General features: G+C 40.5%; 1 protein-coding gene across 1 annotated transcript in view; it reads right to left on the bottom strand.

The window, feature by feature from the left end:
* The window catches only part of dnah9 (dynein, axonemal, heavy chain 9), a 166605-nt gene that overhangs the window by 50824 nt on the left and 100258 nt on the right, over positions 1–15523 (bottom strand). Inside the window, exons 55-60 of the mRNA XM_088000949.1 lie at positions 12933–13013; positions 12535–12714; positions 11745–11975; positions 8050–8244; positions 6268–6387; positions 358–546 (exon numbers count right to left, since the gene is read on the bottom strand). Of these exons, the coding sequence (XP_087857075.1) occupies positions 358–546; positions 6268–6387; positions 8050–8244; positions 11745–11975; positions 12535–12714; positions 12933–13013 (996 nt within the window). The remainder of the gene's footprint in view (positions 1–357; positions 547–6267; positions 6388–8049; positions 8245–11744; positions 11976–12534; positions 12715–12932; positions 13014–15523) is intronic.

Raw genomic sequence — 15523 nt, 5'->3', positions numbered from 1 at the left:
TAGACTTTTGACTTCCCTGTTTTGCAGAAAAATAAATTACAGCTTGAGCATTTTAGCTGCAGATCAATGCAATCTCAATATTTGTAGGAGTTAAACTGATTTATGCCCATTTCTTCAACTTACTTTAATAAAAGTAGAATCTTACTAAATAGCTCCAGTTACAGGTTTTAACATGTATGCTAAAAATGTGAGTTTAATTAAATAAAACACTGTCACTTACTAGAACCACGTCTTCAGTTTTGCTCCGTTTAATGAAATAGCAATACACTTTCCCAATGAAAATGAGTGTATTTGCTGATACTGCTGTGCACTTTTGATAAAGGTTTTGCATAGCATCTGTATATGTGATCCACATACCTTCAGCTGACTGAGGAAAGGCCTCCAGCAGTTCTCCATCAGATGTCGCCTGTAGCGTTTGGTGAAGTAGCCCAGGTAGGAGATGAAGGCGGTGATGAGGAGGACATCCCCACACAATGTCCTCTCCTGTCTTCTAAAGTTTTCTATCGCTTCCGCCCACCGAACATTTTCAGCCACGAGACCTCCCACCTGAATACAAGCCGAGACCAGAAAATGCATTTCCTTTTTTTACTCCCACTGCAACTTCTCCTTCCTCAGCATACCCTCACCCCCCCGCCTCATCCCCCTAAAGAGATTTCCGTCGAATCAAACTTAAATTAATCTATGGATGCCGCTGCTGATGCACCCAACCCACGAACGCCCAACCACAACAATGATTTGCAACCTCCAAGTCCTTTTTTTATTAGATTTTCATCTCCTTTATAACATCTCGGCTCGTGTTCCAACACCTCCACTTTTTACCGCTGGAGTGATCCAATTTCCCTCCGCTGATGAATACGGCTCACGCTAATGTCTTATCTCTGCCAAGCTCGAGAGGCCGGACGCTTTTACGCATATACCGGGAGCTCGGCACCCGTCGCGGAAACAATGTACGCTCGCAAGGTGCATTTGCATTGATATTCAGGACTGACTGGCAGATTAGCACAACCTCTCCTGCATTTTGTTGCTCCTGTCAGACCTTTTGAAAGCCTTCTCTGAATAATTTAGATTATCGTGCTAACACTGTCAACACTCATCTTTTTGTTTCGCTGTCGTCAGCAGTGGATGCACAGGTAGCTGGGTGGTGATGGCGGGGTTTAAGGAAACGGTGTGCCTGTGTGCAGCGTACACACCGTCGGCCACGAGAGAGAGAAAGTCCCGCCAGCTGACAGCTTTAGAAATACCTGAGTGTAAACGCTTATAATTGCAAACTTGTGCTCTGCATTCCTTCCACTAATGCTAATCCTAGAAAGACATTTTGACGGCATTTATTATTTAGAATCACTTATGTACATATTGACATATCTGGACAGCGGATAATTTAACTGTACACTACATCTTGAAAGTTAAACTGATACCCGACATGTTATGAATTAATCAGTCAAAAACTGCTATCTGAGAAATCTTTAGTCGTAAAAACCTTGTAAGTAAAATGCCATGTGACTAAAGAATATGATCTTGAGTATATTAGCAATACATAAAGATCCATTTAATATCCAAAAGTGATCATTAAGCATTCATCTTTATTGATTAAAGCCGTCCAGAGCCCATTAGTTTTGACAGGAGGCACTGGAGCAGCTGAGACGAACCAGAAAAGTCAGGCTAACATTTATAAAGCTAATTGTGTTCTGTAGCAAAGCACTCAGCTGTCACTGGTCTGAATGATTAGACCTGTGTTTCTGACTCCACCACCTGCCAAGTGTTCAGTGGAACAGATTCTAAAGCTAAAAGTCAGGAGGCAATTATAGCTCTCATTCATGGTGAGGAGGAGATACGGGGTCATGACTGAACTGCAGAAAACACAAAATCTTCCCAAGTGTTTTTGGTCTAGTTTCTAGAGCAAATATACGACAAAACGAAGTTATAAGTACCTTTTCAGCAAGAAATAGGAGCTTGTATAATGGCAAGACTCCTTAATATTGATGAAAATGTAGTATGCACTACGTTTTCATCAATATTAATAATTGCTGACTTAAAAATAAACTTCTGTGTTTTGATGAAAAGTCAAAGTTCAAGTTTGCACTAGCAACTAGAACAAAAATACTTGGAAAGATTTTGTGTTTGTGAAGGTGAGAAACAACAAATGAGATGGAAATGAGATTATTCGTGAGAATCTGCATCATCGGCAGAGCCGCTGCTCCTCTGCTTTGAGAGGATAAAGTAAGTTGTTCTTTCATGGTTGGGATGCCTTGTGTGGGTGTCCAAAAATGAGTATTTTTTTGGACTGTAAGATGAACCAGAAGTACCTGGAGAGAACCCAAGCAAGCAGGAGGGAAATATGCAAACTCTGTGCAGAATGACTAAGGCGGGGGAATCAAACCCCCTCGCTGCAAGGCAGCGCTGTTAATAAATGTGCCACCATGCAGCCCTCAGTCTAATCAGTCACAGTAAGTATTCTACTTTAATTTTACACCTAAATTAAAATTTAAAATACTATCCTCACTGATCAACATCCATTCTAAATATTCTTCCTATTTGATTCTTTCCTTTTCTCTACAGAGGGTTTTACGTCTGACAAGTGCCCTTGACTACTGAGGCGGATCCTCCCTCAGTCAGGCTTCCAATCAAGAGGCAAATGAATCTCATGGATCTGCTGTATGTTGTACTGTATGCTTCTATTAAAAACAAAAAACAACAAAAATCAGAGAGTGTGTCACAAGATTACAGTCACAGAACACTGGATTAATGTACCAGTTCCTCATTTTTAAACAAAGCAAAGACAGTAAGCAGGATTTCAGTCAACAAGTGAGGGACTTAGCAGCTGAATGAGTCACTATCTCACGTCTCTGTGCTAATGTTAGGTTCTGTTTTTAAAGAGAGTGTGAACAAAAAGACACTGCATGGACCGGTGCATGGAACTGCTACATGCTACATAGACAGAATGAGGTCCATTTGCATGTTAATAAAAGTATCAGGGACTTTAATAGGCGTTAGAAAAGGAGTGTTACGAGTAAAGCTCAAAAAGTTTTTAATTGGAAATGTTCAATATTCTCATTTCAGAAAGTTAAACTTCAACATTATATAGATTCATTAGATAAAGAGTGAAATGTTGCAAGTTTTCCTTTCTTGTAATTTTAATGATTATGACTTACAAATAATGAATACGCCAAGTTCAAAGTCTAGAAACATTTGATTAAGAAACACCACGGTCACTGAACCAGCTTGGTGTGCATTTTCCTACCACACTTTTCCCTTCCTATAAATGCGCTACAACTTTTTTTTACTTTAATGACATTTTCTGAGGTGCACACTTTTCATCATCAGTAAGCCATTATGATAACATTTACAAGACATAAAACAAAGTATGACACAACAGAAAATGTGAACAAAACTAGAATAAAGTGTTTCATTCATTCCCTTGTATAATAAACATTTTCATAAAAACAATATGACCCTGCAGGAAGAGCAGAAACACTGTACAAGACCTTAAAAGAACCATTGAAACATTTTATCACGTTAGAACCAGAAATCTTTGATGTATTTTACTGAGACACGTAGTTCTACTAAACACCTGTCCTGAGAAGCCCTCAGGACAGACTTGTTATTCATTCAGTATTAAAAAAAAATACTGAATAAATAACAAGCAGGTCAGGGGTAAAGATGTGAGGAAGCTTAAAAGTGGGTTAGGTTATAAAACAATAGCTCAAGCTTTGAACAACTGTAAATCCACAAAGACACGGCCATTTCCTTAAACCTACAGAGAAGCGAGAGGCATGGGGTCATTATGCAGGAGGAGTTTGAGATTTACAGATCAGGTGAAAGACATGAAGACTGTAAATCATTTACTCCATAAATATCATCTTTATGGAACAGCACAAAAAGAAAGCCACTGCTAAAAACACACAAAAATGTAAGAGAATCCTCTGGTCAGGTGAGGGTGAGACTGACGTTTCTGGTCTTTATACAAAACATCATGTGTAGGGGGGGGGATATCACCATGGACACATCATCCTTTGGGGAAACATGGTGTTAATATCTTGATGTGAGGATACTTTTCTTCATGAGTGGGAGGAAAGTCAGTGAGAGGACAGGAGCTAAATACAGGGAAACCCGAGACGGAAGCGAGTTGAAATCCGAAAAATACTCGAAAGAGGACTAGAGGTTCTCCTCCCAGCAAAACAACGCCTCAGAGTCCAGATCTACGTCCAACTGAAAGCCTGCGACAAGACCTGAAATGTGTTCACACATGCTGCCCATCCACAGTGGGAGCTTTTTTTGACAAATGAAAAAAAGGAGAGAGAAAGAAAAGCCGTAAATATTTTAGTCTCTAGATACGTGAAGGTGGTAGAGAAATGTCCCAGAAGAAAATCGGAAAAGTTGGTGGTGCAGAGAAGAACTCAAGGGATGCATTCAAATGTATGACGCTTTTATATATATATATATATATATATATATATATATATATATATATATATATATATATATATATATATATATATATATATATATATATATATATATATATATATATATATTTTCATTCTTTGGCTGAAGAAACTCACTGCCCTCCTTGAGCGGCTGGCAACTCAACTGAACCAGCTGCTAGAAAATGGGACTCACCCTGAATGGTTAACTGAAGGGCGCACAATCCTGATCCAGAAGGATCCCTCAAAGGGTTCAGTCCCATCTAACTATCGGCCGATAACCTGTTTCTCTATAACATGGAAGCTCATGTCAGGCATCATAGCGGCTAAGATAAGCGGACACATGGATAAATAGAAGAGCACAGCACAGAAGGGCACAGGCATAAATAGCAGAGGAGCCAAACACCAACTCCTTGAAGACCACACAGTCGCCAGAGACTGCAAAACCCGACACACCAACCTGTGCACGGCTTGGATTGATTATAAGAAAGCCCATGACTCAATGCCACACACTTCAAATCCAGCACCCTGAGACTGTACACAAGCCGTAAGGAAGGAGGCAGAGGACTAGTGAGTGTGAGAGCCACTGTCCAGGATGAAACATCCAAGATCCATAAATACATCAAGGACAAAGCCTCAACAGACGATGTGCTCAGCGAATGTCTCAGACAATGGGGAACAGAAGACGAGGTGCTGGAGGAACCATCATGGGAGGACAAGCCCCTACATGGGATGTACCACCAACAAATAACTGAAGTGGCTGATATCAGGAAATCCTACCAATGGCTGGAGAAAGCTGGACTCAAGGACAGCACAGAGGCCCTCATCCTGGCTGCACAGGAACAGGCCCTAAACACCAGAGCGAACAATAGAGGCTCAGATCTACCACACCAGACAAGACCCAAGGTGTAGGTTGTGCAAGGAGGCCTCTGAGACAGTCCAGCACATAACAGCAGGGTGCAAGATGCTGGCAGGGAAAGCGTACATGGAACGACATAACCAAGTGGCGGGCATAGTGTACAGGAACATCTGTGCCGAATATGGACTGGAAGCCCCGAGGTCAAAGTGGGGAACACCCCCAAAGGTGGTGGAGAATGACCAAGCTAAGATCCTGTGGGACTTCCAGATCCAAACAGACAAGATGGTAATGGCGAACCAACCGGACATTGTGGTGGTGGATAAAGAACAGAGGAAAGCCGTTGTGGTGGATGTAGCAATACCAAGTGACCACAACATCAGGAAAAAGGAGCACAAGAAACTGGAGAAATACCAGGGCCTCAGAGAGGAACTGGAGAAGGCCTGGAAGGTGAAGACCACAGTGGTGCCTGTGGTCATCGGGGCCCTCGGGGCAGTCACCCCCAAACTGGAGCAGTGGCTCAAACAGATCCCAGGAACAACATCAGACATCTCAGTCCAGAAATGTGCAGTTCTAGGCACAGCCAAGATACTGCGCAGAACCCTCAAGCTCCCAGGCCTCTGGTAGAGGACCCGAGCTCAGAGGATGAAAGAGAGAGAGAGAGAGAGAGAGAGAGAGAGAGAGAGAGAGAGAGAGACCACTCGCAGAGGGTGAGAAGGGGATCTTATATATATATATATATATATATATATATATATATATATATATAGTTATTTTTTTTTCTTTTACTTGTTACTTTGTTGGTCTATCAATTACAATTTCTTTAAAATACATCAAAATTTCTGGTCGTAATGGAATGAAATGTGAAATAGTTTAGGGGAGTGAATACCTTTACGATATGCAATGTCTGTAAATTAAACAGGAAACAGTGTTTTTGGTGTGTTCGTTGTTAGCCTGTGCTCTACGTTATCCTGCATTTGTCCTCCTCACCAGGCGGTTGGCCAGTGAAATGGTGCGAGCCGTTGATTCTGCTTCCCGTTGGCACTTCACTTTGTCCGCAGTGGCTTTCTCAAACTTTGTCGTGAGCTTGGCTAGGTTCTCATTAAGGTGCTTAAAAACACACACACACACACACACACACACACACACACACACACACACACACACACACACACACACACACACACACACACACACACACACACACACACACACACACACACACAAAGAATAGGAGAGAGAAGAAAACATATTAGGCACTTATTAATTTGTTGATGAAGTCAAGTAAAACATAAGGGCTTATAAAAGTAGCTTTGGATGTGGGGAGGGAGGAGACAAGTTGGATAAAACTTTCCTCTTTTGTTGGATTTATTGGCATATGGAAGCAATTATAACAAGGACAAACAGGATTAATCGGCGGAGAAGCACAGGTTCAGTAGATTAGCTTGAGGGTTGCTAATTCCCCTTGGCTCCGAAAGCCACTCTCTGCTCAGGCGATCTGACTGAAGGCTGAAAAATGACAGCGAGAAGTCATGCTGGATCTTATTAACAGCCGACGCGCCGCACTCCGCGGGTTTTGATGTAAGCGGCCACATCTGCCGAAGAGTCACAGGCGTCACTTTCCGCTGAGAGACTCTCCGGACCTCTGATGAGCTGAATGTCAAATACCACTGAGCAACAATTATTTACAGCTGCCTTTTCTACGGCGAGGGGGGGAGTGATGGATTTGGTTTTAGATTAATGAACAGCAAAAGCCTTTTAAAGCACTTACACCAGCTTTGTATTGATGGAAAGCTGGCGGTGTATAATTACTGGAAGAGCTTGTGTGTCAACTGTCACTCAAAGGCTGATAAAATAATTCATATCCTGACTTTCTGCCGCCGCTCACACAGCCTGTGGTTGTTTCCATTTTATCTGTGCGCCATCAGATTCTTAATATACTGCGTATCTTCGGGGTTTGATGGAGTTGTTGATCCTCGCTGATGTCTCGCAAATCAGGCAGCGTTGTCTACCTTTCACAAGTCATTATTCAACTCTCAGTCAGCCCAAAACTAAAGTTGAGAGATTTTTTTTAACGGCTGTCACTGGATATTGACTCGTAGGAGTGATGATATGGAAAACATAAATAAAAGTATACCTTCAAGGATCACAGCAACGATTTGCAACATTAATACCAAAACTTTCTTTAAAAAAAAAAAGAGGTCTGTTTTAAGTCAGTGTTCTGAAACAGACTTTTGACTTTTTCAGAATCAAATTAAAAGAGTTGGTAGTTTATTTTTCCATTTTTAAGTTCCAAAGACGCCAAACATTTATAGTAGACATTTCTATACAAGCCAGACTTTAGAAATAGAACCAGCAAGAACCCAAGACTTGACAAACATGGAAGAAGGACACAGGAATGAAAAAGAAAAACAAAGAAGGAAAGCCAGAATTTAAGAAATGAAGAATAGGAAGGGATTGAAGTCATCAGGAATAATTGGTTGAAGAAAAGAAAAAATGTAAGGACATAGGTAAGGACACTGAGTCAGAAGTAAGGATATGTGAAGGGAAAGATTCAATAAAGAAAAGAAATTGAAGGAAGAAGAGAAAGTCTAATAAATAAATGAAGAAAAGACAATGAAAGAGAAGGAGGTCGAACTTAAGACACAGAGGACAGAAAGAACTGAAAAAAGGGATAAAGAAAAACATGTTTCTCTAAACTCCATAGAAATTTAATCACAACGTACCGCCGTGAAAATCAACTTTATTATTCCCGACATTAATCCAACTTACGTTGATCTTCCTCTTGATGGCCGTTAGCTTCTCCTGCGCAGCAGCCAGTTCAGCGTTGGCCTTGCGTAGAGCTTGGCGTTTGGGATCCACCTCACAATAAACCTCGTAGAACTTGACAATGTTTAGAACCCAGGAACACAAACCAGCGGCTGCGTAAGACTTGGAGGCCACCAGGTCTGGCTGAAACTCTGGATCCTGGAGGGAACCGAAACGGACGAAGAACGGTTTGAAACGACGTTCCACCTTGGTCAGGATTGGTAAGCATGTCATTTGTTACATAAGAATCATTTGCAGGAACCAAAGTAGGTTTCTGGGGAAAATATTCTCCTCCCGTTGTTTCCTATAGAGCAATAGAGACAAATCAAAGTGTTAACTTTATCCAACAGGACTTATTCATTAGTTTGCTGGTGGTATTTAAACCCCGTCACTTACGGTAAAAATAACTCCTTAAAGAACTTATAAAGACATGCATTAATAAAATCAGTTAAACTCAATGGAAATATTAAGTACATAGAATAACTCAAACTTGGACTTTAACTTTTATTCTAATCAAGTGTAAATAAGCAATTAATCACAAGAAAGTCAAATGAGCTTGATAATTTTCTTTCTGATTAATATTTTTTCTCCAGCTTAATTTATTGTTATTGGTTGTCGTGTTTTAATTTGATTTGGATATCTAAAATATCTTCCAGCTCCAGTGTTAAGTACAAAATGAATGTTTATTGATCGTTGAGAAGCCAAACTTCTATTGTTATGCCATTACTTGAAAATGGTCTCACAAAAACAATAATTAATCTTTATAATCTTCACAATAATTATTGGGACAATTTATCATCCAGTAAAATTGACAGGCTTACAGTCGAGTGGTACGAGGTAAAACATGCGCCATGTCATGGGGGTAACTGGTGTAAGAATTACAATTTGTTAGAGGACCAGGTGGTCCAATGCTCTCCTCCAAACCTGAACCAGAAAAAAAAAACATTTATAATGTGCAGCACTGTTGCTTAAAGTCTGGAGTGACTTTATATGAGTTATAAAGTGTAATCACTGAGATACAATCAATTAAAGATGTTTTGCTAAATAAAAGATCTTTTTATTTTCATGACCAGGATTCCTTTTCTCTATTTTGCCCAGGATGATGCATCCTATTTTAAATCCATGATGTTACTTGGATTTATCCATAACCACAAAGAAGCTGTTTTTTTTTCTTTTTTTTCTACAATTGGGATAATGTTTCTTTCACACTTCAAGCTGGGACTTGATGCCTTCAGGCCAATATCTAAAAGGCCTGAGGCAGCAAGGGGGGGTTGAAGTCAACCCACTGTGATTACAGCTCCAAGCCACCAAGATAGGTAGTGACTCATGTAAAAGTAAAGCCGCTCTAGGCCGAGTGTTATGATGTAGGGTTGACAGAAGGCTAATGAGACAATCGGTCGCAGGTCTTGAGGCTAAAACACAACTCAGCACTTTGCCTTGTGTCACCTGATAGTTTGTTAATTCTCACCTTTAATAGACTTTTGTGAAGTATATTAATACAGAACACCATTGGATTTCAGCCAGATGCCTCTGGTGTTGGGGGATTATAAATCAAAAAATAATGCTGGTATATTCATTAATGCATTAAAAAAGCCCACCTCAAACAGAATAGGAGATATATGATATGCATTTTATGCAAAGTGCTTTATGTTTACCCAGCTGAACATTCGGTGCTGTTCAGGAAAGGTGTCTTAATCTGTGTAGAACATGGCGGGATCCATTGGTGATGTGTAAACAAGCAGAAGCAGCTTAAAGAGTAGATTTATGTGCATCCATTACATCCAACAGTTTAGTGAAATATCCTTATGGTGAGGACATAAGCGGGAACGTGAGGCTAAATGTCTTGTCCATGGACACTTAGCTATTTGGATTAGAAGGGGACCCAACATTACAACCTTATGACATGCATACTAACCCCTGGCTGCGAAATTAATTAATGAAAAGTTATGTGTAACTTTATATAGATGTATTTGAATTAAAAAAAAAACAACAACTTTATTTGTGGAATCTTAGTTTTCTCTTCAGCATTAGAAGTCCCCTTATGAAATTTATTTACAGTCCAATAACTTGCTCCCCCTGCTGTGCTGTGAAGGTCATTTTTGTAATTTGCTAACTGCAAAACGAACAAATCTCTAACACACATAAAAAGGTGAAGATATCTATAGAGGTTCTTTCATAAATTTATGATGAACACAAGTACTCAGATCAAAGCTGGATGGTCAGATCACCATTAAAATAATTTTTGCCTTTTAAAGATGATAGAAAAGGTGTTAGTTAGCAAAAGGAGGATTACTGGACAGCACAGAGTTAGATAACTGGAGAAATCAAAATGCCAAGACAAAGTGTAACAACTAAAAACACATAAAATATATATAGTGTATTATTTCCTATTCTCATAACTTTGTAAAGTTAAGCTAGATAATTAACTTTAAATAAGCAAAAAAATTGCACATCTAGCATTTTATTTTGTCGACTCATTGTCTTGTGTTTTTACTTGGTGGATATTTTGATCTGTTTTTTTCATTATTGTAACATTGACAAAATGATAAAACGTCACGCAATTACAATTTGGCCAAACACACAAACAATGTGAGGCTGGGGGATTGACTAGCAGTGTCTATTTGTGCCACAACAAATTGATGCTCGGAATATTTTTAAGCTCAACATAAAGAGCAAAAACAAAACATGTGAGCCACCCTGGAATGCTGCAACTAATCTATTACTGTGAGTGAATAGAGGCAGGGCAGATATGTGACGAGGTAAAAAGTGACATTTAAATGTTACAAGACCCGAGTTGGTAAGAATTCAGCTGGGACTTTGGAGGAAGACTGACTGGGGTGCTCATTAAGACTTTATTCGCCACATTTTGCTGCTGTCAGATTAATTGAAAGGGCGTCCCAAAGGGGCTTCAGATGTCGAGCAAATACGGCGTATAAAATATTCAATAATCCTACAGATATCTGCCAGTAAAATTTGCTTGAATAGGTTAACATTAGCTGAAGGTAGTCACAATGGAAGCTTAAGTAAAAATAAAATGAGAAAAAATTAGGACACAATGTTAATATTCAGCTCAACTGATTATTATTTTAGATAAGAAAAAAAAATCTAATGAACAATAATTAAACTTATTGAACAGAAGATATTAAAAGGTTGGGGCACCATGCCCTGTAATCCTTGGTCTGACTCTTTTTGGTTTAAATAGCATTAGCAAGACGTTTCTCGTAGCTGTAGATGTTTCCAACATTGGATTGAAGACCATTTGCTCAACTCCTCACTTTCAGCCTTGAGGCGTTTTAGAGGGTTTTTTTGCATGTAAAGCCCAGTTATAGGATGTCCAAAGTTTTCCACACAGCTATGTTGAGGTAACATCGCCAAGTGGAAAAGATGAACGTTTTTATATAAGCGTTGTGAAGAAACAGAAGTGTGTGTTATCTGCTGCACTGCCATGCCTCGTGTCTGCTTCATTGAACCTCATAATCAGGGCAGCTGTTAAATTTGCAACACTTAATTTACTCCTTGATTTTCTCTGGCTGTCATTTTAATGCTTGACAGCCATAATGTGCCTCTGTCATTATAATCACGGCCTGCTAAAATTAGGATTTATTAGCAGTAGTTGGAGCAGAGTGCCTGGCGACCCACCAGCCACCAGGAAGGCTCACCTGCAGGTAAGGCCGGATGGCTTTCAGGCAGGCCTCTGGGATGTTTTCCTTGTTGAAGTTTATCAGAGAGTCCAGGAAGGAGTCCACCTTGGCCATCATCACCTTGGCTGCCTTCCAGCTGCGATCCTTCGGGACTTTGCCTCCGGGTGCCATCAGGACCATGACCGCCGCCGTGACGTTGGTCACCGCTGCCACGGGAGAACCGAACGACTTCAGCTCGGTCAGGTTGTTCTGAAGAGGAAAACGAGGAGGGGATTTTTAAAAGTTAAGAAGAAGGCGTGTGTGATTTAATTGAGTTTGAGCAACTGCGCAATCTCTCTGGTCTTCTGAGCGGAGGGGGGGAAAAAAAGAAAAAAGTGGGGGTGAAAAAAGGAGGGGATTAGAGTAAAGGAAGAAGAACCTGTGCTGACTTTGAGACGACAACAGAGAATTCTAATTAAGGAATCTGGGGAGAGCTCTGAGCAGTGATTGAACTGTCTGTTCTGCTTGTTTGAACAGAGAACACCTTTTAAACACAGAGGGTGTTTTCGAAAATCCCCCAGCCAGCTCTTAAACCTGCATGGGATGCGAGGATAAAGTAAAATGTCGACGAAACATAAAGACAACATTATTCCAGTGAAGGCCCGTCTAAACCCTGTGATTTAATAATCGTTTCTCACTAGTCAAGTCCACAAAAAAGATCAAAGAACATCATCTTCTTCTTTTTAAATGAAACGAAAAATTAAGATACAGATAAAGAGTGATGGGACGAACCAAACATGGCGGAGAGTGAGATAAGAGAGGAACTGACTTTGTTGAGGGTGTTGAGGGCGTCCTGAGCTGCTTGCAGAGCTGGCTCAGCCTTGGCCAAGTCCTCCTCACAGTCTCTCTGCTTACCGCTGACCACTACAGCAATGGCCGCCACCTTTTGTTCTTCCTCATCAGCCACAGCCTTCTCTTTTGTGACCTTCTCTGTTTCTATCCCAACCTCCTGCGGGCAGCACAAAGAGCTTAGTCAGAGAATTAGCCGGATTTGGTAAATATAGTCAGTTTGGTATAATATAACAGAAAGGCAGGTCAAAACTGCAACTTTTATGTAAGAAATAATGAGCTTGGTAAAAAAAAGATCTAAATCTACGAGTCCTACTGGCTAGCAAAGTAAGAAATCACCACTGAATGATTTTTAAATGGCATTCAACTTGCTCTTACTTGAATCAGCTTGTCAGCGTCTTCATTCTTCTGCTTGAGTTCCACTTCCTGAGCAGCCAGCTTGGCCTTGAGGTCATCCACCTATCAGAGGAGGAGACTCAGGAGGTCAGAGAGTGAGAAAAGAGACTAATGGCTCAAGGTGTAGGCAATCCTTTGAGTTTTTACTAACTGTATGTGCTTCCTTTTCATCTTACAGACCTGAAAACTGGCTCAGAGTTTATCCGTTTAGCTGGGTTTCTTTCCTAGATCAGAAAACTACAGGAGGCTATACTGCCTGCAAGTCAATGACTCGGTTCAATCTGCTGGATCACCAACTTCAGGCCTCGAGAGTGACTGAACTACATATTTTAGATAGATCCCTGCTCCAACACAGCAACACAAATGATTGAATTACCTCTTCAGGATGCTGTGAAATCTGGTGGAGGCCTGGTAACGAGACGTTCATTTGATTCAGGTGTGTTGGAGCAGGGATGCATCTAAAACCTGCAGGATAGTAGCTTCAAGTACCGGAAACTTAAAGAATTTAGCCCTTTTTAATAACATAGAGAATTTGACATTATTCTTTGGTAATGAGGATCAATTGGATTGTAAATAGTTGACTTGGATTCTCTCTGTATGACTAAATGCTTGTCCATGTGTAGCCTTGATATAATATTAGTGATCATTTTCCCTTACGGGTGACTAGGAAAAAACATTTTTCCAATGTCTGTTTGAAAAGGGCTCCAATATTAGCAACAGTTTCTACACTACACGCCTTTTTATGGATATTCCACACAAACGTAGCTCTCTGGTGTGGTGCATTGCTCAGAGAGAAGATAAGGTCTCTGGCTGTTTAGGCTGAACTGTTGTAGAAAATTGAGGCATTGGTCACAAAAGATTTAAATGTCGTCATGGCACATTGGAAATGGCCTGTGCCTTTAGCTTTAGCGATACAAATCATGGTTGGTTTTGATCACTTCTTTTCTTTTAATAAATCACTGTTTGAAAACTACCTTCTATAGTTAATCTACAGAGCTGTGAGAAAAATCTGAGTAGAGAGCAGGGCTTGGTTGACACAACACACACAACATGTCAAACAAGCAACACACACTCATGGACACACACTGGACCTGGTTATCAGTAAGGGTGTGAATATTTCCAATGTCTCTGTAACTGATGTCGCCCTGTCGGACCACTTTGCTGTTATCTTTGAATGTTCTTTATCCATTAACCCACTTGGACAAACAGCTACTATCACAAAACGTACTTTCACAGAAAACACAGCAGAAACATTTAATCAAATCTACTCTGCTTCCTCACCCTTAATCTATAATGACGTAGATAAATTGGTAGATGATTTTCAGTGCAAACTTTCAGATATCATTGATTACATTGCACCCATTAAAGTGAAGGTTGTGTCTGGTAGGAAGAAATCTCCATGGAGAAATGCACAAACAGTTCTGTCTGCAAGACAACTCTGCCGTAGAGCCGAACGGAAATGGCGTAAAACTCAACTACACGTTTATTATGACATCTACAAAGAAAGACTACGTAACTATCACACAACACTAAAACATGCAAGAGAGGCTTTCTTTGCAGATGTCATAAACAAAAACACTAACAACGCCCGAGCTTTATTTGCTACTGTTGACAGGCTCACAAATCCTCCTGTGATGCTGCCACCTGAACTTCAATCTAATGCCGCCTGCAACAAGTTTTCCAGTTTCTTTTCAGAGAAAATTCAAAAGATCAGAGGATTAATCTGCACATCCACTCCAAAGCCAGTACCAATGCTGTGCCCAAACAAAACAAAGGCAGTAAAAATGACCCAATTTCAACTACTTCATTATAAAACCCTAGAAGAAATTATAAGTCAATTAAGCTCCAGTTCCTGCTGTCTGGATGTCCTACCCACACATTTCTTTAAGAAAGTCCTGCCTGTCGTTGCTAATGATCTGCTCCATATAGTAAACACATCGTTGTCTTCAGGTGTTTTCCCCCAGACTTTGAAAACAGCAGTTATCAAACCACTGATAAAAAAGAACAATCTAGACAAATCACTACTGCAGAATTACAGGCCGATCTCCAACCTCCCATTCATCAGCAAAGTTATTGAAAAAGCAGTTTTTAAACAATTAAATAACTTCTTAACAATAATGAATCGCTTTGACTCCTTCCAGTCTGGTTTTCGTGCTCACCACAGCACGGAGACGGCCCTTGTAAAAGTGTTCAATGACATCCATATAAACACAGACAGTGGGAGAACCACAGTGCTGGTTCTGTTGGACCTCAGTGCAGCTTTCGACACTGTTGACCATGACATTTTACTGAATCGACTGGAGAGTTGGGTCGGACTCTCTGGTCCAGTGCTCAACTGGTTTGAATCTTACATAAAGAACAGGAATTTCTTTGTTTCAATTGGAAACTTCTCATCAGAGAGGTCAAAGGTCACATGTGGGGTACCCCAAGGCTCAATCCTAGGACCCCTTCTTTTCAATATTTATATGCTCCCACTGGCTCAGGTTATAACAGGAAATAGGATTAGCTACCATAACTATGCGGATGATACACAGCTCTACATCACGATGTCACCAGGTGACTCTGAACCCATC

This window comes from Poecilia mexicana, unplaced genomic scaffold (genome assembly GCF_051168715.1).
Source record: "Poecilia mexicana isolate PSO_F unplaced genomic scaffold, ASM5116871v1 scaffold_19, whole genome shotgun sequence".
NCBI classification, from domain to species: domain Eukaryota; kingdom Metazoa; phylum Chordata; class Actinopteri; order Cyprinodontiformes; family Poeciliidae; genus Poecilia; species Poecilia mexicana.
Note: the sequence above shows the minus strand (reverse complement) of the source record. Positions and strands in the feature narration are given on the sequence as shown.